Source organism: Megalops cyprinoides, chromosome 10 (genome assembly GCF_013368585.1).
Source record: "Megalops cyprinoides isolate fMegCyp1 chromosome 10, fMegCyp1.pri, whole genome shotgun sequence".
Classification (NCBI taxonomy): Eukaryota; Metazoa; Chordata; class Actinopteri; order Elopiformes; family Megalopidae; genus Megalops; species Megalops cyprinoides.
Window position 1 is genome coordinate 12,862,194 of NC_050592.1, and position 23,165 is coordinate 12,885,358.

The 23,165-nt window shown below is 40.0% G+C and overlaps 3 protein-coding genes across 4 annotated transcripts; 1 reads left to right on the top strand and 2 right to left on the bottom strand.

Moving 5' to 3' along the window:
* Positions 1-1,644: 1,644 nt before the first annotated feature.
* Positions 1,645-4,074, bottom strand: lysmd1 (LysM, putative peptidoglycan-binding, domain containing 1). Its single transcript, XM_036539445.1, has 3 exons — positions 3,728-4,074; positions 3,079-3,407; positions 1,645-2,013 (listed from the first exon to the last, which is right to left on the bottom strand). The coding sequence occupies exons 1-3, from the start codon at positions 3,905-3,907 to the stop codon at positions 1,833-1,835; spliced, it is 690 nt and encodes a 229-aa protein (XP_036395338.1). The 5' UTR covers positions 3,908-4,074; the 3' UTR covers positions 1,645-1,832.
* Positions 4,075-5,350: 1,276 nt separating this feature from the next.
* On the top strand, positions 5,351-9,271 carry scnm1 (sodium channel modifier 1). The gene is made up of 8 exons (XM_036539444.1): positions 5,351-5,485; positions 5,639-5,709; positions 6,025-6,113; positions 6,217-6,311; positions 6,765-6,865; positions 7,598-7,752; positions 7,857-7,992; positions 8,388-9,271. Exons 1-8 carry the CDS (start codon positions 5,435-5,437, stop codon positions 8,518-8,520), a joined length of 831 nt encoding a protein of 276 aa, XP_036395337.1. The 5' UTR covers positions 5,351-5,434; the 3' UTR covers positions 8,521-9,271.
* Positions 9,272-11,925: 2,654 nt separating this feature from the next.
* On the bottom strand, positions 11,926-21,963 carry tmod4 (tropomodulin 4 (muscle)). Of its 2 annotated transcripts, none has more exons than XM_036539442.1 (10): positions 21,787-21,963; positions 17,787-17,937; positions 17,524-17,680; positions 16,518-16,640; positions 14,930-15,022; positions 14,593-14,723; positions 13,895-14,002; positions 13,599-13,742; positions 12,838-12,982; positions 11,926-12,404 (listed from the first exon to the last, which is right to left on the bottom strand). In XM_036539442.1, the coding sequence occupies exons 2-10, from the start codon at positions 17,895-17,897 to the stop codon at positions 12,382-12,384; spliced, it is 1,035 nt and encodes a 344-aa protein (XP_036395335.1). In that variant the 5' UTR covers positions 17,898-17,937; positions 21,787-21,963; the 3' UTR covers positions 11,926-12,381. The 2 variants fall into 2 exon arrangements, with proteins under 2 accessions (XP_036395335.1, XP_036395336.1); XM_036539443.1 differs by lacking the exon at positions 21,787-21,963 and adding an exon at positions 20,055-20,131.
* Positions 21,964-23,165: the final 1,202 nt, after the last annotated feature.

Below are 23,165 nucleotides of genomic sequence, written 5' to 3' on the forward strand. Positions count from 1 at the left end.
GACTGCAGTTGAGAACCAGACCTTGCAAGGTTCGAACCAAGGACAATACTAGCACATCCTGGGGTGGTGTCCAGGCAAAGAACAAAGATCTGGAGCTGAGTTAATGGCTTCAGGAAGTTGGGACATTTGGGTTCTTAGACAGTAAAATTAATTGGTATCACATGTCAATACACTGTAAAATACCCCACATACTGCCACCTCAATTTTGCAATTCCTGTTGTACATTATTAATCCAAACATATATTTACTTGTGTTTGCACCAATTAAATGTGTACCAGGCAGTTCTGACTGCATGGCAAGATATTGATCCTAAAAATGACTGGAATGGAATAAATGGCTTTTGAGATTGACGCAATATTGTTACATTTGTATAAAAATACCATGCACTGGGAGACAAATTTCATTAATATGGTAGTCTGAAAAAGAACTGTTACTGAATAATACACCCTGGTTGGAAGCAAATGTTAGAACTGTTGAGTTTGATGAACTGCAAATATCCATGCAACGGAGCAAAAAAATACACACATTGTTGAAGTGCAATTAATATAAGCAATACTTCACCTTTTGGCAACCAGTTAAGATGTGGACTGACTTCATGACCCATGTCCAGAGCAGATATGAATTTACCCAGATAAGATAGTTAAGACAGTTAAGACAGCTATACAAAATGAGAACATTCCAATGTCTCACTAATTAATGAACATTCAGTGCTCTTCAGTGGACCCCAGCACAATTACAAGGCAGACCTGGGGGTGGTAAATTCATACTGTACCACTTTCCCATGTAAGTGCAGTGCACTGCAGGTATATGCTTCATTAATAACCAAAATGGGTGATGATGAGGAGAGACGATCGTGAGGTGTCTCCCATTAACAGAGCTGGCTCAATACATTTCACACATCTCAAATCAGCAGTCATACAAGCACACATTCAAAAACAAACCTGTCTTGTTAAAGCAGGGGCAAACCTTTCTCTTCCACACTGCTTACTGGCAGCCCCAACTAATCCAGACTGTTTTCTATTCTTTACAGCAGCTGAGTCATTACCATTGAATTGGCTGAAAAAAGTTTTAACCATTGAACATAGTGCAGGAGAGTGTCCACAGAAGGTGTCCTCAAATGAACTGCACAAATAATACATTTTTAGAGCACCGCTAATGTCAGACAAGGGGGTGGCAATCAACAGATTTATTGTCTGGGTCAAAAATTTAACACCCATTTCAAATCTCTCACATTAGTCCAGCCCAATATAAAAATCTGAAAAAAATTACCAGCAGTGGCCAACTTCACAAAACACACATACACACGCACACACTTAATTGATTGCGCTGGTTTCCAACTTTAACTAATGTTAAATTTTGACTAAATCTAACTCCTCTAAAACTGCCAAGTATGTCACTAAGCTGTATGCCATATACAGTAGGTTCAAAATCATTAAAACATTTGCTTAGCAAGGAAAACAAAAATGTTTTGCTGAATCCCTGAATTGACAACATATCAATCAATAAATAGTACATAGAATCATATTATTGCAACTAAAACAGTGCATCATTTGTAAGTGAAGTTTTCTGACAATTTAATTATTATCTAGATAAGAAATTTCAACATCTGCTAAACAGTTGTGCAATGTCACTGAACAAGTGCCGTTTACCAATGCCCAAGAATTCAAGTCGAGTCCCATGTGACAATGCTAAGGAGTCCCCTACTGTAATACTTACAGAATTCAGGATCAAGCAGTAAAGTATGATAACAAAGTAAAGTAAAATCAATGCTGAATCAGTATGTCAACAGGCATGGCTGTAATGGCCCAAGAGGCGTGCCAGCATCAATGACATCACAGTTCAAAGATCTCATCCTCCCTGTCTTTCAATTTCTTAGTGTGTTTGGTGATTGTGAGTGGGACAGCCCCCAACATAGCCCTCTGATGCATCTTGGGAGAGCTGGTGGAGTTCCGGGACTCTGTAACCTGACTAGATGAGGCTCTGCATTGGTACGCCTGTTCAACACCAGCAAATCTATAAAATAAAAAAAATAATTAAATGGTTAGACATATGAACAGAAGTGGTTATAATTTCTTCAAAATTGCAAAGGTCTCTCTTTAAAAAATTAGAGTCTGAAGGGGGTTTGCAAACACTGTTGGAACTTTTCATAATAAATACAGGCCTTTTCTTATATTCAAAGTAAGTCTATCATACTAAATAGCAGGGGCTACACTCAAACAACATACACAGAGCATCTAAAGACAAGCATCTATAACACACAGGATAAAACTGACACAAGCATGTAAAATTAAGACAAAAGGTTGTCTGGGTAGGGGGAATTTTACATGACTTTGATGCTGCACATGACAACTGCACCATATTGGCCTGAATATAAGCCAGGTGTTTTTCCTCCTATATAGGCTAGTTTAAATCAATGCCCTATAATCACAGACAACCCAAAATAGCTATAGCTACTGCACAGTGACAAAGTGGATAGAATGTGCATTCAGCAACTGCAGTGTGTAGCTATCATAATAGCAGGACAATAAATAACCCTACTTGCAGTGTGCATATTAAAAAAGTGGATAATCATTTGACAATGAATAGGAGTCAACAACAAAACTGTTTCATCATCCCCTCTACTCAGTATACAAACACAAAAGGACTCCAATATAATTTATCTCCAGTTTTTACATTTTATAAAAATGAGCTGCTGTGTACCAGTTCATCTCATGCTGATGATTCTGTGATGTTTTAAAAGGAGCCAGTCCACCAGCTTCACAAATGACATTTCTGTGATTACCAAGTGCTGTCACAAACCTTACTATAATGCTTTTTTTTAAATAATTTAAAAAAAAAACAAAGGCAAGGTGATAAATTGTAAAGAAGATAGCCATCTGTAATCAGGATGACTGCCTTGTACCTAGCATCTAGTATCAGCCCCCTTCTCTTTATCTTCTGTAGATGAAACTGTACAGGCGAACACCCTAGGGTGCCCCCAGGGTACACTGAGAAAAGGCATAGACTTCAAAACATATAAAATCTACAAGACTGAGGTTTGCCACTAGATGTTGCCCCTTAGAGCTGTTAAGGACTTACCCCTTCTCTCCTTCTTTAATCTTCTTAGCAGCTGCCTGTTTCGACTGGTGGATCAAACTATCTATCCTTTTTAGGAAGTCCATTGGTGACATCTCCGATGTCTCCTCCACCCCACTTGCATGCCCCTCATCTGTTCTATTGACTTGGTCACTGTTGTGACTCTGGTCCCCTCCATGTTCACTCCCACGCGACTGGCTTGCTCCCTCTTCGGATGATTCTACCCCATTGTTAAAGGCACCAGGGTCTGTCAGCACAGGAATCGACAGTGATTTCTTCAGGAATATGGAGTCATTCGTGTATAGTCTGTTAGCCCTTTTGATTTGTTCCATCTACAAAACAGAAAGAAAAAAATTACTTTTCCCCAATTCTTCCCCCGTTATGGGCTTGACGCTTTTTGTATATAAGTCAACAATGAGAGATACCGCTCGATCTGCTTTTAATTTTGACTAACTAAATTGATATAAGCTCGACTTTGCTCAAGTTCAACTATAAAACAATACAAATCATATGATGCGTCATAATATTTTACATAACGTTAACCCAATCATCTACACTTCCACAGAGCCGAGCTTCCTTATATAGCTAGCTAGCTTGCAAAGTAAACAGCATGAGGCGTTTGCAAACGTTAGCTATAAAGTATTTTACTCACTGATACGCCATACTTCAACGCAAGTCCTTGCAGCGTCTCTCCGGGTTGAACGTCATGTTCAATTCGTCCCTGTCGCACTGGTGACAAAGGGGAACGGACGAGACTGCCGTAGGACTTCGTTCGGCTTCCACGGAGAAGACCCGAACCGCCGGTCGGAACAGAAGCCCGTTTTGCGGACATGAAAGCTGTGGTCAGACAGTTGTCTAGTCGTCAACCTGGAGTCCCTCACTAACCATCTACCAGTGTCCGTTTGAACATTTTCGCCGTTGTCGCTTATGAGAAATCATAACTAGTGGGCTAGCTGCGCAAATAATTGTTTACTAGCAAACTAGTATATACTGATGTCATCAACATTTGTTACCCAGTTTACCGCTGAGTTACGTATGCTATCTAGCAAAATAACTAGCTAAACCCAGAACGCAGCCGATGGCTACCTAGTTTGTTGTCTATGCTCTCTAAGGTGGCAACCAAAACTAGCTTGCTAGCCAGCAGCTAAAGCTCCAGAAATCAAGTAAAGAGGCTTGGAATATTAACCAGTTAGCTTGGTATCTAGCTATCGTGCAACTTTTCAAAACAACGAGCCTAAAGTTTAAAATACAAGATAGAGTTCTACGTTGCTTGCTAAATCTGATGTGCAAACGAATTACCCAGCTGAGGACCGTCAACAATGCGTGTATTTTTGCGTCAAAACGCTTCGTCGAATTGCGCGACGCCTGCGCAGCGCTTACGTACTGTTTCTAGACTTGCAGCCATTGGTTCGGTTATTGGTCGTGTTCGTAGGCTGTCACCCGAAAACTTAGTGACGATGATGGTGTTTTGGGTTGCCATTTTTAGAATAACGCGTTAATAATAAAAATAATGTTTGTTATAAGCCAAATGGCTCAGGACTATTTTGGGAACATGCACCACATGTCCACTAATGGGTATCTAGGTATATTTCATTCCATGTCATGCATAGAAAATGAGGTGATTCATTCAGTGCCTGGACCTAAAACTTTGCTATTACGAATTACGATTAAAAATTAAAAGCATAAAATATATCAGATTCTAAGAAAAGTTTTTAATTTTTAACACATACTAGAAGGATTCCATCCCTCTAAACAATCCCATGTAACTATGGCTGGAAGTTATCAGACTTGTGGATGGGATCATTTCAGAAAAAAAGTATATATATATATATATATATATATATATATATATGTGTGTGTGTGTGTGTGTGTGTGTGTGTGTGTGAGAGAGAGAGAGAGAGAGTAAGATATGTATGTCTATTTTCTGGACCATATTCCAACACATTAGGAGGTGGTATGTTCCTTTAACATTGTTTACAGCAATGCCACCAAAGAAGAAGGTCAGCTCCACATTCAGGTACCATGGGTGGTGTTCACATTTAAAAGGTTTTGAATCTGCACAATTACTTCACTGTGGGTTGAGGGAAGGGCTCTGAGGGAAGGGGAAGGGTACGCCACAGGGTTGCATTCCAGGGTGTAAACCCGACTGTGGGCCCTGAGACTGTGCAACTCCAAGCCAGTGGGTGGCAGCAATACTCTTCGCAGCGTTAACCCTGCACTAAATCTTACAAAAAGAAGAGGAATTACCTCACTGCAGGACAGGAAGCAGGGACAGAACACAACCATCGTTCAGCTGAATTGACTCGAGCAGTAACGCTAGCTGATTTGGTTGTTATCTAGCTAAAAGTCAAACGACAGCATGTCATTTAAAAGGGAAGGAGATGATTCGAGTCAGCTCAATATTCTTAAGGTAGGTTACGCAGTAACGACAAATATGAATTCACTGTTTGCTAGCTCAAATTGAGTCTAGCTAACCCGTTAGTATAACTAGCAAAAATGTACTGGGATGCGCTATCATGTTATTATTGTTAATCGTAACTAAACGGCTTTGAATTTTTTCCAGAAACGACGTGTTGCAGATCTTCTGTCAAATTTCATTCCTGAGGATGAAGCTGCCCTGATGAAAAACGGAAGGTGAGAGCTAGTGAGTTTTGTACCTGGCCGCTCCGATCTACCCTCAAAGACCTAAGTTAGCAATTGCAGGGATCTGTCAGTAGTCTGTGATCTGATGTGATGTGTTAAGATAACATATGTTGTGTTATGGATTTTACATGAATCGGAGTTCATGTAAAACACCTAAATTATAGCAAAATCATGCGACGTCCAGTGGCTGAAATAACCACTCCTAAAATGGGGAGTCTAGCTATGTAACAATGGAAATTTAGAATTTTGAATAACAGCTCGTAAAGTATTGTCGAAGCTAACGTGCCACAACTTTCCTGTCTTCAGGTACACCTGTTTAGTATGCTCCTACCGCCCTGTTTTTGACACCGTTGACATGCTGACAGTGCACAGAAAGGGGAAGAGACATCTCGAAGGTGTGTTAGTATGTCAATATGTGTGCTGTATTTTAATTGTTCCTCCGTTGGAACAAATTTCGCTTACTACTATGCGTTATTTTAAAAATCTTTCCATTTTCAGGGCTGAAGTGGTTTTATGGGAAGAAAACAAAGTTGCGAAATGAAATTGAGAAGCGACGGCATCAAAACTATGTCAAAGCTGAGGAGGGCAGGCAGGTGAAAGAAGGATTGTTTTTGGGTGGAGTTTTGCTTTTTATGTGCTTAGATTGGTTTGCTTAAGTACACCTGCAGTGTGGCAGCAAAAATCAATGACAACACTCCTGAGGATTGTACACAACATTTTGAAGATAAGCAGTAGCATAATCTTTCTCTCACCATCAGTATCCAATTTTCCATTTTTTTAGGTTGGTGTCTTCAGACAGTTGTAAATTGCACTTTTTTTAAAAAAATTGGCAGAACACTTTTTTGGTGCACTCTGATAATAGGTGGCTTTTTTTTGGGGGGGGGGGGGTAAGGGGCGGTTAGCTGCTGATGTCATTGTTATATATCTGCAGTCAGAACAACTGTCTTTAGTGCTAAGCAAGTTCATGTATTTAGGCCGTTGGTTGTTATGTTGTGTTTTTTTGTAATATGTTTCTGATTCCTGATACCATTTCTCACTTGTTTCAGGAAGCTGCACACCCTGCTCCTTTACTCACACAGACCCGTAGTATTACCCATCATGCCCTGCTGAAGTCCACACCCTATAGCAGTTGTCACAAGAAAATAAGGTAATGGTCGAGAGCATAATTTACTTGTCGCAGGAAATTAATGGACAAACTCATAGTATTTTGAAAGCAAGTACAGGCTTTTACCAATACCCTATTACTTGGGAATTTCATTGATTTGTTGTGTGGATGTTCCTCTGTACAATTCAGTTACATATTATTTATTCATTGAACAATACCACATGCGACATCCTTGACAACATCACCCAGTGAAATTATATTAAATGTATTTATCTCTATATACCGACATGAGTACAGCCCAGCTGGGAGGCACACATTAAACTTGATGCCACTGTAACGAGTCAACCGTTTTGTAAAGAGTTCTAACACAGCATTTTCCAAAACTTGTTACATTTTGTTGATCTGTCAGAATCTGTATATTTAATATACACTAAAATGCAACAGAGGAGAGGTCAGGTCTCCAGCCAAGAATGGCTGTTAACACTATGCTGCTCGCTAGCACCCAGATTGTTCAGAATACTGTAGGCTTTATCCTGCTTAAATACAGTATGGCTTACACTTTTTGTTGTAGATTTATTGCTGATCTTGTCATCAAATTTTACTCATTTACTTTGTATTGTTATTGATTGCATTTTGATGGTGAAGTCCAGCTCTGACTGCTCTGCCATTCTCTGGATTGCTTTCATTTATAATGAAGTTACATGTTAATTTGGACATTCAGATGTGTATTTTTAGAAACCAACTGTATGATTCTCTTTTCTTCATTGTGCATAGCCAAAACACCAAATCTGAAAAGGGCTCAGGCAGCTGTGCTCCAGACTACAAGACCAAAAATCTGCCTAGCCACAGACCTTCACTGCCGAGCCAAACACCGCCAGCTGAAACAGTGGAGGGTTTAAACATGGACACCAAATCACATCCTACTGAAGGTTAATGGTCTTATTAACTTTTTTTTTACTTTTTTACAGTGATATGAATATTGAAATTATGTAGTTCTAGCATGTCTTCATTTGCTTTTATACTGCTCCATCAGATCATCAGAGAAAGAAAATAGCTGAGAAGAAACAGGCAGCTGTTGGGAAGAAGTGTCGACCCACAGGTCTCTCAGATCCAGAACCACTGTCAACACAGCGGCGTAGAGAGATGGAGCACTACCTCAAACTGAAAAGGTAATTGTTTAGTCTGAACAAAGAAAAAGAATGTCCTGTAATTTCAGAATAACCAAACACATCAATAAATCACAGTCTGTACTAGCCAATTTTGTCTATTTCAAAGGGAATAGAATTATCCAGGTTTGATCACAGAATATTATAGATAGCTTTTCAACCAGCTCCTTCTCATAAGAATAAGCCACTGATTTGACAAGGGTCTAAATGGATGGGTCTAAATGGATATGTAATAATCCATTCCAATCCATAATACTTTTCAGTAATTTAGAAGATACTTCATGGATTCACGCATAAAGTGTCACCCTGTTGTTTCCCTGTGAAGATTGTAGTTCTGCTCTTCCCCCACTGGGCGTCAGCATGGCTCACACAGTCTTTGTTGTGCCTGTCCTTCTCAGCTCTGGATGGCTGCAGGACAAGAATGGCAGCTGGGTGAAGGACGAGAATGTGGAATTTGACTCAGATGAGGACCAACCCCCCCTTCTACACAGCACTGAGTTACGAGACATCCCGGAAAAGGAACAGCTCTGACCCCCGCTCCCTTTCCCATAACCACATACCTTCCTCTGGCCTGGTGGCCTAACACAGGACAAGCACAGGTGGTAAAGAGAATGTAGAGGCCATTCTGTGATCGGTGTTGTCACCTGGACTGTGAGGATGCTATTTTCAGCACCCTTGGTGTTGTTCTTTCACCTCGAGTTAATTTGATTTAAAGACCCTCCATTATAACTAAGCCCAGGCCAGCTTATTCAAAATCAACAGCAGATATTCTAATATTAGTGCTAATGGGAGCTGTGTTGCCACTGGGTTGCATTCCTCAAAGGTTTTAGGGTATTGTCATTCATACTCCTCATTGGCTCACAACTGTCTGCTTTTAACAAATCTAAATTCCCCTTGGTTTAAAGGCAGACAGAACTTAATTTAGAGTGTCTGAATTAGTTCTAAAGAGCGCTGTTCAAATAAGATTAAGACTGAAAGGTTCTATGTTCATAAGAGGAAATTGAAATGTGTGTTGAGAGTGGTGACAGTATTTTCTGTAGAAAACTCATGTTGGTTGGTGTCATTTTACACAAAGTGCCCACAGAAGGAGATTTCTTAGATAGTCAGTGTATTTGTATAAAGAGATGTCATAGTTCAAATAGTTGTTTGAACTGATGACTATAGGATGAATAGAGTTAAAACCCTCACAAATGTCTTCAGGGCCCTGCATTGTAAAGGTGCCAACATCCATGTGCAAAGAATATTACTTCCAATATTAAGAAGTATTGTATCTTTTTTTTTCAGCAAATCCTACTGAATTGTCTAGCCATTGTGATCTTGAGTTGGATCTGAAATAGAAATCAGAGGGCCACAAGTGCAGCTTTTTTTCTGGAGGAAGATGCATTTTCTTTTTGTATATTGCGTTATGGACGTTTATGAAGTTTCAGTTGTCCCCACTTATGTAGCTCCATGGTTCTTGTAAGCTGTATGCTGTGTGTAGACCAAAACATGTGAAAGAACAGTATGTAGCTGCCTGTCTCTGCAGTTTCCACTTGTTTGTCATCTACAGGACATAAGGGCTAGAAAATGTTTGTATCAAATTTGTCCATTTTGGAAATGAATAAATCATATGTGTTCCTTTGCTGGTTGTTATTGCTCTTGTTCTGTTGCTCTTGCATAATCAATCAACTGCTCTCAGCTCACAACCATAGGAGAGGCTTACTGATACGTCTGTATGTTTGCATGGGTTTTTGGGGAGGTTTAGGTTATCTGGTCTGTGATGTGCTACAAAGTAAAACAGATTTGTACTAGTAATACTTTTATCACCATTCAAGGGCTAGAGGGAGAGCTTTCCACCTTTTTTCTTTGTATTAAGCAAATAGGCAATTGACTAGATAATTTAACAACTAGCTGGCCAATAGGAATAGTTTTTGCCCTCTGAAGAGCAAATATTAGGGCTTAGAGAAGTATTAGGAGATCCCTTTTTAAGTGACCAATTGGCATGTCTCCTAAGATATTGTCAGTTTAATATTATTTTGGGCCCGGTTGGACATATTTTTGTGCTTTTATTTGTTTCATGCAGTTACTCATTTTCAGCTAGCTAGCCATCTAAATAATTAAACAGAGGGTTTTTTTCATTCTTTTCCTGTTCTGTTTCTGGTTGTGGGAAGCCAGCTTCATGGAGATTGCACCGTAGTCTTGGTTTCTGTGTGTGCAGTACAGCTGCAGTACAGAACAAGGAAGGCTAACTACTTAGCTACATTAGAATGACCTGCTTAACTTCATCTGTGACTGTTGTGAGCTAGTTGAGCCTATAAAGCGCAAGATTTCTGATCTGAAGGTCCAACTGGCTGACCCCCACTAGAATAATGAGTTGCTGGAATTCCAGCAACTGGAGGTCTGTTACCTGAGCCTGATAGCACCAAATGCTAGGCATTATGAATTAAGCTAGGTCCATGTTAGTAACCCATACTTCAGTTGAATTGTGTCATGTAATCATTTCATGCTGCTGTGCTGTCAGTGGTAATCAGGCAGGACAATATGTGTACACTTTAAAGTCTCATGTCTGGTCAATGGTAATGGTGTGCATTGCACAGAATGAAAGTGGTGTGTCTTTCAGGTAGTCAGTTAGAGAAAACTAAGTAACTGTTGGTCATATCTGTCACGTGTGCCCATCATACAAATATCTAAATAAATTGTGTTTTCTTACTAACCTACTTGCAGAAAATGGACCTTGGTCATGATTCTGAGAGCAAGAGTACTAATGAGCCCCAGGGTGTGCCAGGGAGCTAACTCCTGGTGCAAAGTGTGTGCTATGTCACAACAGGTGCACTGAGGGTCGCTTGTAGGACAGACCTGATGATACGACCCATGTACAGAAATACAAAGCAGATGAAGTATCACTAAATGAAATTTATGTTCAGCTGAATTTTCCACGTGTTTTATAGGTTGATCTATGCCAAAAATAAAAAATAGCCTGAACATTGAGGTTGGTATTTACTGGCATTATATCACTGAAGGTGTCCCACTTATGCTAAATGTCTCAATGGTGTCCACTGTGCTGTTCCTGTGACCTGAATTTTGATATTGATCATTTGAAAATCCCTGCATCATTGCACATAATGAGGTGACTGCAAAATGCAATTTCAACAACATCTTCATTTACCATTGGGTGATTCACGTGTATTGTTTATCAAAAGCACAGAAATTACATGCTTTTTGGTATTTGTGCTAAAGAAAAAAGTCCCTACTCAGGGCTGTGAAAATCTTGAGAGGTTAGCAGCTGTTCCAAAAGGGGTCCTTAATTTTAATCTTGTCTTCTCGGTAAAGACAAAGCCCTCTCATAAATCCGTATGTACTTTGAGCACTTTGTAACCCAATCCCCATGGACTTTGTTTCTTCCCCTGGTTACCTTCCAGGCTCTAACAAATACACCAGGTGCAGGAGAGAGATCAAATGTCCTCTGTGACGGTTGAATAATTCCAAGTGGAAACTGTTCAAGATGTCCAAATGGCATCTTTGCCATAGATGGGTAGCCACATTAACATGAACCCACTGAGGCAGCCTTGTCCTCTAAAAATTGATGCATCAATAGTGGTCTTTATTTCTCATTCTCATTCTCTCATTTCTCATAGCCATCTCCATCTCCAGTTCCCCTGCTCCAATACATCTTGTGCTATAACATATCAAACTTACCATACCAAAACTGTATTAAAAAATGTTAAATTAGTTTGGAAGTCCCTTGATCGCCTCCTTAACAGGAATACTGTCATCTGAATGTACTTATAGTCCAAGCCGTGGTTTAGTTTTAATTAATCATAAAGGTGTTAATGGTAATAAAGATAATGTCATTATAATGCATTTTAATAATAAAAACACAAATTCACAATACCAAAAAGGATTTACATTTTTTATTCAAATTATTTACAGAAAATATTCTACTTCTTAGCACCACTTTGAAATTTTGCACAAATGTGGGGACGTAGGCAGACTCATAAAGTATTGTTGCCCTGTCTTAGAATCTCCCTAGTTATGAGCAGCTCTCAAAGCTATCTTTCTTTTGGTGATCAATCAACAACCCAATGCAAATGAGGACCCTCACATACTGCACGAAAACATTTAGAAGAAAAACTCATTCTCAAAAGCTCAAAGCTCAGAAAACGTGGCCTCCAACTGCAGTATGAAGTTGCTGAACTGAAATCCTTTTTCTGGGGAAGAAAAGTTAACGTTGAATTATGAGAGTGTCAAAAGCATTGCAACCAAAACATGGATTGGGAAGTGAGTTCAGCACTGGCAAAGCAGAAGCATGTTCAGGATTTGCACATCTTGAAGCAGGAAGACAGTAGGGCAAATGGGTAGGTTGGCAAGAGAACACTGTTGTAGTCTTTCTTCCTTTCACAATGTGGGACCCTCTCATCTTAATCTCTGTTGGCGAACTGGAAGAAAGAATATGAGGAAAAAAAATCAGATTAAAAAAAAAGAACAGATTACGCTGAACAGAAAACACATACATGCATAGTAAAATATTTTCCCTCTGTGCTTGCAGCTGTTGCCAAGATTATCAATACATTTTTCAAAGTTATCAAATCTTTTATATGCCAAAGACTCAAGTTGGACTCCACCATTATTTTAGTAACATATTTGAGTTTAATCAAAAGAGAATTTCACCAAAGAAAAATGATTTAATATCTTGATTAATAAATCAAATAATTTAAATAATGAATCATGTGCTATCTGTTGTATTCATACCATATAACATTTATAACATTTATGTAGTTTAGCAGGAGCTGAGACACAAAGCAGAATTTATGCTTGAAGGAGCAGTGAAAAGAAGTGGCAGCACCTGGACAGATGGGCAATGACACTTACGGATATCATTGTTCCTGGTGATGGCCATGGCAGCCCGGGCACGAGGGCCCTGTTGGGTGAAGTGGTACCCGATCCTCACAATGGCAGGGTTGTTCTCCAACATATTGGCAATCTCCATTTCCACTGAGTCTCCCAGCATTTGTTTCTGTGGGTGCACAAAGAACAGAGTGGCTTTTCAAAGTAGGATCTTGATGAAAGAGAGATGGAGGATCTGTTATTTCTTAAACTGCTTTATTCTCTTGAAAACAGTGTAACCTGGATTCTTTCAACTTGGGCTGGAGGTTATCAATGTGCCTCACATTGATAATCTCCAATTAGGAAGCAAAAAGGTGAAAACACTAAAATATACTACCTTGTGTATAATACTGGCCATGCATTTTAACATAAATAAAATATTCGGTTTGCATTCATATAGTAACATGAAAACACAGCCCTGCTTCAAATTTAAGACTAACTGCATTTTCTGTAGGGGAACACAGATGTTTCCTTAACTGTTCCTGTAATATGCCTCTTGTAAATATAAACCACCATTTTTGTCATCCTACTATGGTTTATGCCTGCTGAGGACTGAACAATGGGTATATACACATCTGGAGCTTAATGATGATGAAATAAGAAAAAAGAATGTTCAGAGATCCATGAGGATTCCTATGAGGTGTGTCTCATGAAGTTAAGTCATCCATTGTCCAGCTCTATATTGTCTCGGGCATAAACTGGACATCAATGATATTGTAATTCCACCCCAGGTCCTTGTCTTTGACCTGATTATCGATCTTGAGTTCAGTCAGTGTCGTGTTCACAGCCAGGGCCTTGATGATGGCCTTCATGCCCTCCCCAGTGATGAAGTTTGACTCGATGTTTAGACTCTGCAGACTCGTGTTGGCCTGTAGCATCTCAGCCACAGCCTGGGCAAAACAGGAAACATGGCATATTCAATAAACTGCATAAACTGTGGGAAATGAGTACAGTCACTGCAAAAAAGGAAAGCTATGCAGAAAATAAAGCTAGTACCTACTGACTTTCTTAGACCTCTGAGAAAGGAGTAAAGAGAACTCACAAATGCCACAGGGTCATTGCTGCGGGTGGCAGCTATGCTCAGTGTCCTCACGTTAGAGTTGGTCTTCATGGCCTGGAAGATCTCTTTCAATGTTGGGATGGGAATGTCCTGAAGAGATTGGGTAGATTTCAATCACTGACTGTTCAAACATTCAGCCTCTATGTCTATGCAAATGGATATTTTTCAATGTATTTCAGAGACTGGGGGGTTTCCAGGATCCAACCCATAGCTTTCTTAGTAATGAGGAACACAGACCATGAGGAACAACAAGCTTCACATATTCACATTCACATTCACACTAGCTTTAAGTATTCTGCTGTCATATTACAATACAGACAATATAATGTCATACAACCCCCCAATAAATAATTAGATAAGTAAATAATTGGATTTGAAAACAGTAGTGTGAGGTAGTGATGCAATCTTACTTGTCCCAGGCTACATATAGGATCATTTTTATGCATATTATGTAATCTACTAAAAAACAGCTTCCCTGTTAATGTACCTACTTTATTGTCACAAAAACTTCAGACAAATTTCATAGGAACATTTCTTTATGTATGTTGTTTCCCTGATAAAATTTACAGTGACAACTCAGATGTTCCTGGAGTCAAGTCAAGAACTGTAGCTAGACCTTTTCTTTCAAAGCCAAAATCTCTCAGATTTCTCAGATGCCTGCAGCATCTCTTTCATATTACCTTAATGTTGTTCAGGTTGACGTGGGTTAGGGTGTTGTCATTTTCTTGGATCTTCTGAAGTGTCTCCTCAATGTTTGTGGGGTTTGGAGGCTCGTCTGGGTAAATTTTGTATTGGTCTGGCTTCACCACACCTACATGTGCACACATGTTATGTTGCTCACCACACTCTTTTAAGGCATTATGAATATGATGTCAGGAAAACATGAAGGTGATTTTGCTATCTGGGTCAATGGTTGGGAAATTATAAACCCAGAGGGTCAGCACTTTTTAAAGTAACATTGACATCAATCACTTAGTTAACCAACCAAAGAAGTGATCAGAATATACATGTACTTACTATTGATGCCTTCTGTGTTGGCAATGGTGCCGCTGCAGCTCAAGGCATCATAATACTGCTTGTTGCTCATTAGAGTGTACATTCCCAAGATAGCTGCAGACACCGGGGGAATGTTAATAAACTTAACATTCCAAGTTCCAAGTTCAAGTAAATGCTTGTATGGAAGCACCAAACACATACTGTGCCATGGGGCAATTGATGGAATTGATGACAACTGGGGGATTTGCTGAAAAAAACTGAGTTATTAAAATATTGGCAATTAAATCACTTCTGGTACATCTTCTGCCAATGAGCATCTCATGACTCCACTATTTTGAACCAGCCCTCACCCCATAAAAATTATATAGACTCTAAACGTGTCACACCAACTGCTATGACAATGATCCCACAACTCTGTATGCAAAGAGAGTCATTTGTGGAGAGAGGGACAGGCATGTGTGCAAGACAGCTGCTCCAAAACAGGCCTATTAGCATCACAAGACTTAGTTCTGAGAAAGACTTTAACAATACAATGCAGTCCTTTCATAAAAAAACTGTCTAAAAATGACAATGATTTTCATAAGTAGAATAAAGCAATCAATTTATAGAAATTTTAGGATAATCCTTTCTTGGAACGTCTTTGCAGACCTGTTCCTTACCAATTCTGTAGTTAATTCCATCAAAATACCTAAACAAAAGAATAACAGGACCTAATGAACCCCAAATCCACATCTGGACTCCATCCAGGGTTATTATTATATACTCAAAGAGGAGCTATGACCAGCATATCTATCCAACGTATGAGCCACCAAAGACCCATTTGCTGTCACTGCTGGAAAGCTCATTCTTATTGTTTTTTTTTTTACATTTACATTTATTCATTTGGCATTTAGCTTTGATGAGCAGCATTCCTTAAACAAAGGATGAGGGAAATTGTAGACAGACAGACAGACAGATAGAGAGCTGGGTGGGAGAAAAATAATGAAACAAGGAACAAAGTAAAAAAACAAAAACTGAGAGACGAGTGAGGTGAAGCATTTTAAGACAATGGAATAAGTGTCTGAATGAGAAGCTACGCTCAAAATCCTCAATTTACTTTAAAAATGTCATCCTCCATACCTTCAGTGCGAAATAATCCCACATTGCGAGTGGATATCTCTATACTCAACCTATCCCTTTTCTCCCTCTCTCTCTCTCTCTCTGTTTGTCTCCCCCTCTGTCATTTTAGTCATGTGACCCAGTGCCAGATGGTTTTTGCATGTTACTGAGTACCGGGGATTAGGAAACCCCCTATCATATCCCTGGCCTTCCACATCTGCATCAGGAAGAGTAGTCTTATGTGTCAGGACTTATAAGGCCTGCACTGTGCAGGACAGTATCACCCACAAAGCCATTCACTGACCTCCATTTGAGCTGTCATTTTATCCCTCATGCCTCTCAGAATCGAGCTATTAAAACACATGACATCACCACTAAAACAATTTGATCTGTGCAGTGTTCATGTGAACCAATAGCTTAGAACATTATTATGCTCTGTGTATATGAAGACTGCAGGATATCACACCACAAATTATCTAGTGCTAGTGGGGAGGGATATCAAGGGATTTACCTGCGATGTCACACATTTCAGCATCTGTTGCATTCTTGAGAGCTTCCTCCAGCTCTGGCTCCAAAGTAATCTGCTCATGCGTGGGGATTTGGCCTGTGCCGGGCTTGGGAATGAATGCCTTTCCTAAGGGAGACGCAATCAAAAGCAAATTTAGATGCAGGGTTAACAATTTACCATTGGTTGCATAGCATTGATTGATTGATATTTACAATTTTTAGTTAGGGCCTGCACCATGGTCTTATACGGCCTATGCCTGCTTGGTATATATTCAATACACGGCCAGCCAAAGTCCAAGGTTTGATATCAAAAACATAGCTTTAAAAGATTACTTGCAGATTACATATGAATATGATCAGGCAACCTTTAACTGTTTTCCCGTAACAACCTTAGATGCCCTTTCAAAGAGTGAAATCAGTCACTTCCAACACATGGGGCTTATTTTCCATCTAAGGCTTCGCAGTAACACATGACATGCTTGAATTTTATTTTGTGCTATTTTTATCCATATTGATGTGGCTGAGGAAAAGGTCTGGAGCCAGGTCAAATGCTGTGGAGTAAAGAATGTATGTAATACAATACCTTCCTCAGGAGGCATGGCAGCAACATCTAAATCATCCACTACTCTATTCAAGCAATGCTCCCAACAGTGATAACAGTATCCCAGATCTATGTGATTCCTCCCCCACCCTGATTCCTCCCCCACAGGACACCATTCAACGTTTGTTAGTTATAGAGTGTGTGCCAGATTCTACTTAAGCTCTACCCATCACAAAACCAAGGTTCAAACAGGGCACAACAGTCATGACTGCTTCGATCAACATTTTCTTTTAAGTTTTCCTTTATGCATTTTTACTCACAGGGGTCGTGGGATTTTGCTGTAGTGGTTCTGTCAGTTTTGCGTAGACCCCAGACAATAGCAAATACCACAAATATGGTCCAGACAGTAGGGAGTAGAGAGTGCCTCCACAGTGGAAAGTAGCAGTGGCAGTAATCTGTGCAGTAGTACCTTTCTTCTCCCCAGTGAAGGGAACCAGGTCATTCCGTTCCTTATATTCCAGTGCCTGCTTAACTAGGTACTCCATCAGTGCTTCCCTATCAAAGGGGCCTGTCGGGCTCTTCTTGGTTTGGTCACGCTGGCGGAATCCAGCTGGCAGGATGGCATTCTGGGATACAAGCAGCATTGGTCAAAACACAGTATATCGAGTGAACAGTTTTAACATGGGAATAGGCCCTGTTTTTGCCCCTTTGGATATCCCCAGTGCTCCATACCTCTGGATCCAGCTCCTGCAGCTCATACTCCAACTGATCAATCTCCGCAGGGCTGAGGCCCTTGAGGATGGCATCCTCATCGATGTCCCGGGGGTCCTCCTTCTTGGACATTTAAGCTGGTGGGCAGGGCTCCTGCAGCACACTGCAACCCCTAGGGGAGAAAACATACAGATCACACTGCTGCTGGTACCCCAGATTTCCTGGGATATTCAGAAATACTCTGACACTGGACAGTGGTGTGATGTGGGGCATAGAGTCGATCACATTGTGGCACAATGACTTATAACCTAGTGAGGAGCTATAATCAGTTTTATAAGACACTGAACACAAGAAGACCCAGTAGTCTAAGTCACTGTGTAAACTTGCATTGCAATGCTCAAGTTTCACATAGCATACAGACACAGAAAAGGAATCCTTTCACTTCTAATATAACTTCAGAGTAGAGGGGAGACAGTGTATGTATGGCTGCATGTGTGTGTGTGTGTGTGTGTGTGTGTGTGTGTGTGTGTGTGTGGGAGAGCGAGAGAAAGAGAGAGAGAGAGAGAGAGAGAAAGAGAGAGAGCAAGAAAGAGAGATAGAGAAAGGCACAGAGACAGACTCTCTATTCTTAGTCATGGAATGGCATGGCAGGGGTTTAGAGTTACAGGAAAGAGGAGATGATATACATGTTCTGCCTGTGCATCAGAATTTGGATCCTTTTGTCAGTCGGGACACCAGTGTACTTTTTGCTGTGGTGAACCTCTGCAAACCACATAGATCACATTGCAAAAGTGTAATTTATGCCAAGTGTGTCCTTCATGTGACCACAGATGTGCCCTACATTCTGCCATAACAGTCAACTAACTTGTCTGTCCATTAAACAGTAAAACGAAAAAAATATTATGGTTAAATAATAAATTAAATAATAAATCATAAATATTAAGGATTTATGATTTTCCTGTAAGAGTAAAATTGTCTTACGAGAATAAATGACTAAAAACATAAAAATAACATCCACGGATGCCACCAAACAGTATGCTACACACAACCAATCTACGTTAATCCAAAATCTCCAAGAGTTGCTAAACAGTATGCATATACTAAAGGTTATGTCCTGGGTGGAATAGTGCTACAATACGTTTGAACATGATTTGAAGAAAAAAACTTGATTTGATAAGTAGTATAAAAGATGGTATTGTAGAGTAGTGGTTAGAGAATTAGATGAGTGACCACAAGGTCTTAGGTTACAATCCCAGGTGAAGCAATGCTATAGCACCAGTGTACGTTACGTCACCTGAATTGATTCAGGAAACATTCAGAGAGATTTGTTTGTGGCCCAGGGCATGCATCACCAGCCCCAGCCAGAAGACAGGCACCCTTTCCTGAATGCGAGTCCTATTAGAGTGATGCAAAGGCAGTGGATGGTAAATAAAGCCAGCATGAGATCTGAGGAAATAGGCGGAGGGTGATGCACATGCCTGATCAGCAGAGTGGTGTTCTGATGTGATACAAACAAGGGATAAAGCGGCTCTGGATTGAGGAGGACCGGAATCACGCCAGAGAACCCAGTGCAGTTTCCTGGTGGCTGAATATTACCGGTGTGGTAGAGGCAGTCATTAAACCCCTGGCCCTCCTAAGTATGTGACAGAGCTCCTGACAAAAGACGTGATTAACTCCCTGCTCATCTGGTCCAGCTGCATCCTGTAGGGACTAATCTTGTCTCGACACCAGGAGGTTATGTCACTGTCTGTAGCAGGCTTAGCCGGTAGCAGTACACACTGAGCTCAACATCATGAGTATGAATCACCTGTACCAAGATTACAACAAACCAGGGCTTGGCAGTGAGGCCCACTGAGCCATTTGACACCAGGTTTGTGACTGGGCATGAACAGCGCCCATCTGCTTCTGCATAAACACTGGTGTTTCACACCTTCAGCATCCTCCTCATACACGGTGTGAATTATAAAATATGTATTTCATTCCAGCAGCAGGGCATTTGTAGTCGGATAACACAGGCTGGAACCGCAGCACTACGAGCTCCTGATGACACGGCAGGCCAAACTGATCAACAGCACATTTGGAGACCCAATCTTGTTCCCTTACGAAACACATTTTTGTAGAGGAGCTAATTAGTGAAATCACATTGTTCAGTGAATGGCTAGAACAAATACGTGGCAGGACTTTTACTTTCTGAAGCCGGGGTGTCCACCTCTGGATATTACTGATGAGAAAGTGATAACTGCTTTTCAGGTAAACTGCAAGGTATCACAAGTGAAAATTACACTTTACCTCAAAGGATATGTTTTCTTTACACAAGTTGCTGTGGTGGAAGATTTTAGAAGATATTCATTAAACCCTTTTCACACACTGAAAAAAGAGGAGACAAAATTATCTACAATATATAAAGGTAAAGCAGCTTTTGGACACTCCATAGAAAAATAGTGCACTACTGAAAAGAAGTCTGCAGTATGAAAAAAAATGTCAGGATCACAGACACTGCAATGCAGCCAGGTATAATTTCACATATTGTCCCAAATATTTATAAAATGGGACACAGGTAGAATGTTAATTGCAAATGTGATTGATACGTAATGATGTTTGCTTTATACACACTGGTGGATCCTGTCTTCCCCAGATAAGAGGGTAATAGTCATCATCTTTTTTCCAAGGGAAATGGTTGGTGCATTAATGAAATACAACACCATATGTGATCAACAATACCATGGTGTTGTATTCAAGTAATATGCTGAACATGGCACTATGTACGTATACATAGCCAGAGCATAACCTGGCACCAGATCAGACTCCCTTGCATTCACAGTTCGGCTCATTTCAAGTTTTGTAAGCGCAGCTTCTGATGTTAGTTACACTGAAGACGAACACTCAGTTGCAACTGACACATCTTTTAACCTGTTCTCTTAGGACAATATATTTTAAGCAACTCATTCCATCTGGCCAAAATAACTGTGATAGCAGCTCACAAGTTTGAAACTGAATATGCAATGGACAGTGCAGTGCCATGGCATTAAGTGTTTGTCACATCCCTGGGTGACAGGGAACAAGTTCTTTGCACTATTCATGGGCCAACCGTTTCAGGCCTTACCACCTCAGTGTAAAATACCAAATCAAATCCAGTGTAATTTTAGCTACATCAGCAAATCAGCTTCTTCCAACAGTGTAATTTTTTTTCCATGCAAGAGATGCTCTGGACAGACTCCTGCAGTCACTTTCAAATGCCAGATGCTACTGATGAAAGTGTGTGTATTTCTCCACATTCTGAACATAAGTGAATTGGATATGCAGTGTAATGTGGAGTGATTAAAAATATTGCAATGTATTATAAAATATATCACCTGCTAAAATTTTGAAAGATAAATAAGCTACTGTGTCTGTACTCAGTTTGATTGTGTCAATTATAAGTCACCAAGGAAAATTTGATTTTCCCACATAAAGGCACAATCATCAGGTCTAAATATCAAACAGGAGAGAGGTACATTCTGATTCATTCTGCAAACCCTTTCACATTTTCTCAGAATCTGCTGCAGCAAAGGAAAGCACCTGGCTTATTTTATCAGAAATTTTGACAGAGCACAGCAGCCAAATTTGTTCTTATGAGTTATTTGGGAAATTGACATCATTATTGTGCCACTGCAAATATTGCCATGTCAAGTCATTTTTGAACAGGTAACTGCCAAGACACAAACCCAAATTACAATGATGTCAGCATTAATTAGCTCAATCACTTCACAGCACAACACTTGGTCAATAACAGTCAGCACAAACACAGCAAAATAAGCTTGTCCTGATTCCTCATTGGCTTCCGCTGCCACCAGGAAATAACGGTTCAGTTACAAATCTCAACAGGGGGGAGAAGTTTGCCAACTCTCCCCACAACTCTCCTGAGTCATGCACAATAATGCTGTAGAAAGCACAGTCCTGCCCTGAGCACAGCTAGATGACAGAAGGCACAGCTCCCAAGCCAATATTGTTTCATAGTAGAGAGAAACTGTCTCCCACCTACCTTTACGCAGTGTCAGTGCTGTAGCCTTTTGCAAGGCAGCGCTGAAGGCTTGAACCAGAGAATGACGTTTCTGCCACCCCACACTCACCCCCCCCACACGTTACTTTCTTTGTGGACTATACTAAGACAGGGAGACGGGGAATACTTTGTGAGGTCAGCCTTTTATTACTTTGGCTCCGAAAGAGTGTGCGTGTAATAGAGAGAAAGGAGACAGCGGCAGAGAGAGGGAGGGGACTGCTCTTTCTATGTGTCTATCAGAGACTTAATTAAATTGAAAGAGACAAGAGGAAAGCGATGGAAAACAGTGACACCTAGTGATTATCATTGTTTGCCAACAACACAAATGTGAAACCGCATAGAACCCACATGACCTCAGAACAAGTTCCATTCAAAGACTGAGACTAGAAATGGCTTTAGAAACTTGTCTATTTTGAACAAGGAGGAAGCTAACTATTCAAACTATTCTATTCAAATCTTCTTATATCCCAACTTTCCTTTTTTTTGGAACTGTGACTACAAGAAATAATAATAAATGCACAAACCCAAATAACAAAAACAGCAGGATCCATTAGCTGTATTATTTCACACCACAGCAAAACATGGCTGTAGTATTGTATATTTATAATGAGCTATATACTAGCTATATAGAGTAAGGTTTTGGTTAAATATAATTTTTTCAGCTAAATATTTATTTTTGAAACCTGTGTTTTAAATTATATGTTAAGAAAAGACATACATTTCGAGTTTTGTGGTTTAAATTTGAAGATTTGTGTAAAACACATCTGTGGGGTGCTTCGTATATCTCAGAAAACAACACTGAGATTAAGCCTAAATCTGGGAAAAATACAGGATACATTTTAAGTTTACGGAAAGAGTATGACATTTTTGGTGTTCTGCTTCACATTTGACACCCCATATTCATTTATTCACCCAGCAAAACTGGTTCAAAATTGGTGGCAAAAAGCTACAAAGCAACTACAGAAACAGAATCTTGCAGCATTTCATTCTTTTGCCACAAGATGGCAGTAAAGCTATAAATGAGGACCACAACTGCACTCTGATGCCAAACTGAAGTAATGGTCTGAGTTTGTTAAATTTTCTCAATCCAATAAATGAATTTAGTTTGTGAGAGCATTTTGGAAGATTTATGAATTGCAGAATCAATGGAATAAGTGTCTATGTGCTTTAGTTTTTTGTTAAAACAGGTTTCACAATCATCCCATGCGTCATGTGTCCTTGTCAACACCCTTCTTTGGAATGTCATTAATTAGAAGAATGCACCATTGTTCAGGTGTTCAGAAGAGCGCGGAATGGAATGGAAATCAAAACAGGACATAGAATATCTTTGATAAACTGAGACACTTAATACATTCTACTGG

What these genes read in the sequence shown, in the direction of transcription:
- lysmd1 (XM_036539445.1), bottom strand. Translation starts at nt 3,907, where the DNA reads ATGTCCGCAAAACGGGCTTCTGTTCCGACCGGCGGTTCGGGTCTTCTC. An exon ending in CGTTGAAGTATGGCGTATCA is followed by an intron (nt 3,408 to 3,727) that starts GTGAGTAAAATA and finishes TCTGTTTTGTAG; the next exon opens with ATGGAACAAATCAAAAGGGC. An exon ending in ATTAAAGAAGGAGAGAAGGG is followed by an intron (nt 2,014 to 3,078) that starts GTAAGTCCTTAA and finishes TTTATTTTATAG; the next exon opens with ATTTGCTGGTGTTGAACAGG.
- scnm1 (XM_036539444.1), top strand. Translation starts at nt 5,435, where the DNA reads ATGTCATTTAAAAGGGAAGGAGATGATTCGAGTCAGCTCAATATTCTT. An exon ending in GGGGAAGAGACATCTCGAAG is followed by an intron (nt 6,114 to 6,216) that starts GTGTGTTAGTAT and finishes TTCCATTTTCAG; the next exon opens with GGCTGAAGTGGTTTTATGGG. An exon ending in AAGCTGAGGAGGGCAGGCAG is followed by an intron (nt 6,312 to 6,764) that starts GTGAAAGAAGGA and finishes CACTTGTTTCAG; the next exon opens with GAAGCTGCACACCCTGCTCC.
- tmod4 (XM_036539442.1), bottom strand. Translation starts at nt 17,897, where the DNA reads ATGTCCAAGAAGGAGGACCCCCGGGACATCGATGAGGATGCCATCCTC. An exon ending in CTTCACTGGGGAGAAGAAAG is followed by an intron (nt 16,641 to 17,523) that starts GTACTACTGCAC and finishes CGTCTCCCTTAG; the next exon opens with GAAAGGCATTCATTCCCAAG. An exon ending in CAACACAGAAGGCATCAATA is followed by an intron (nt 14,724 to 14,929) that starts GTAAGTACATGT and finishes GTGCACATGTAG; the next exon opens with GTGTGGTGAAGCCAGACCAA.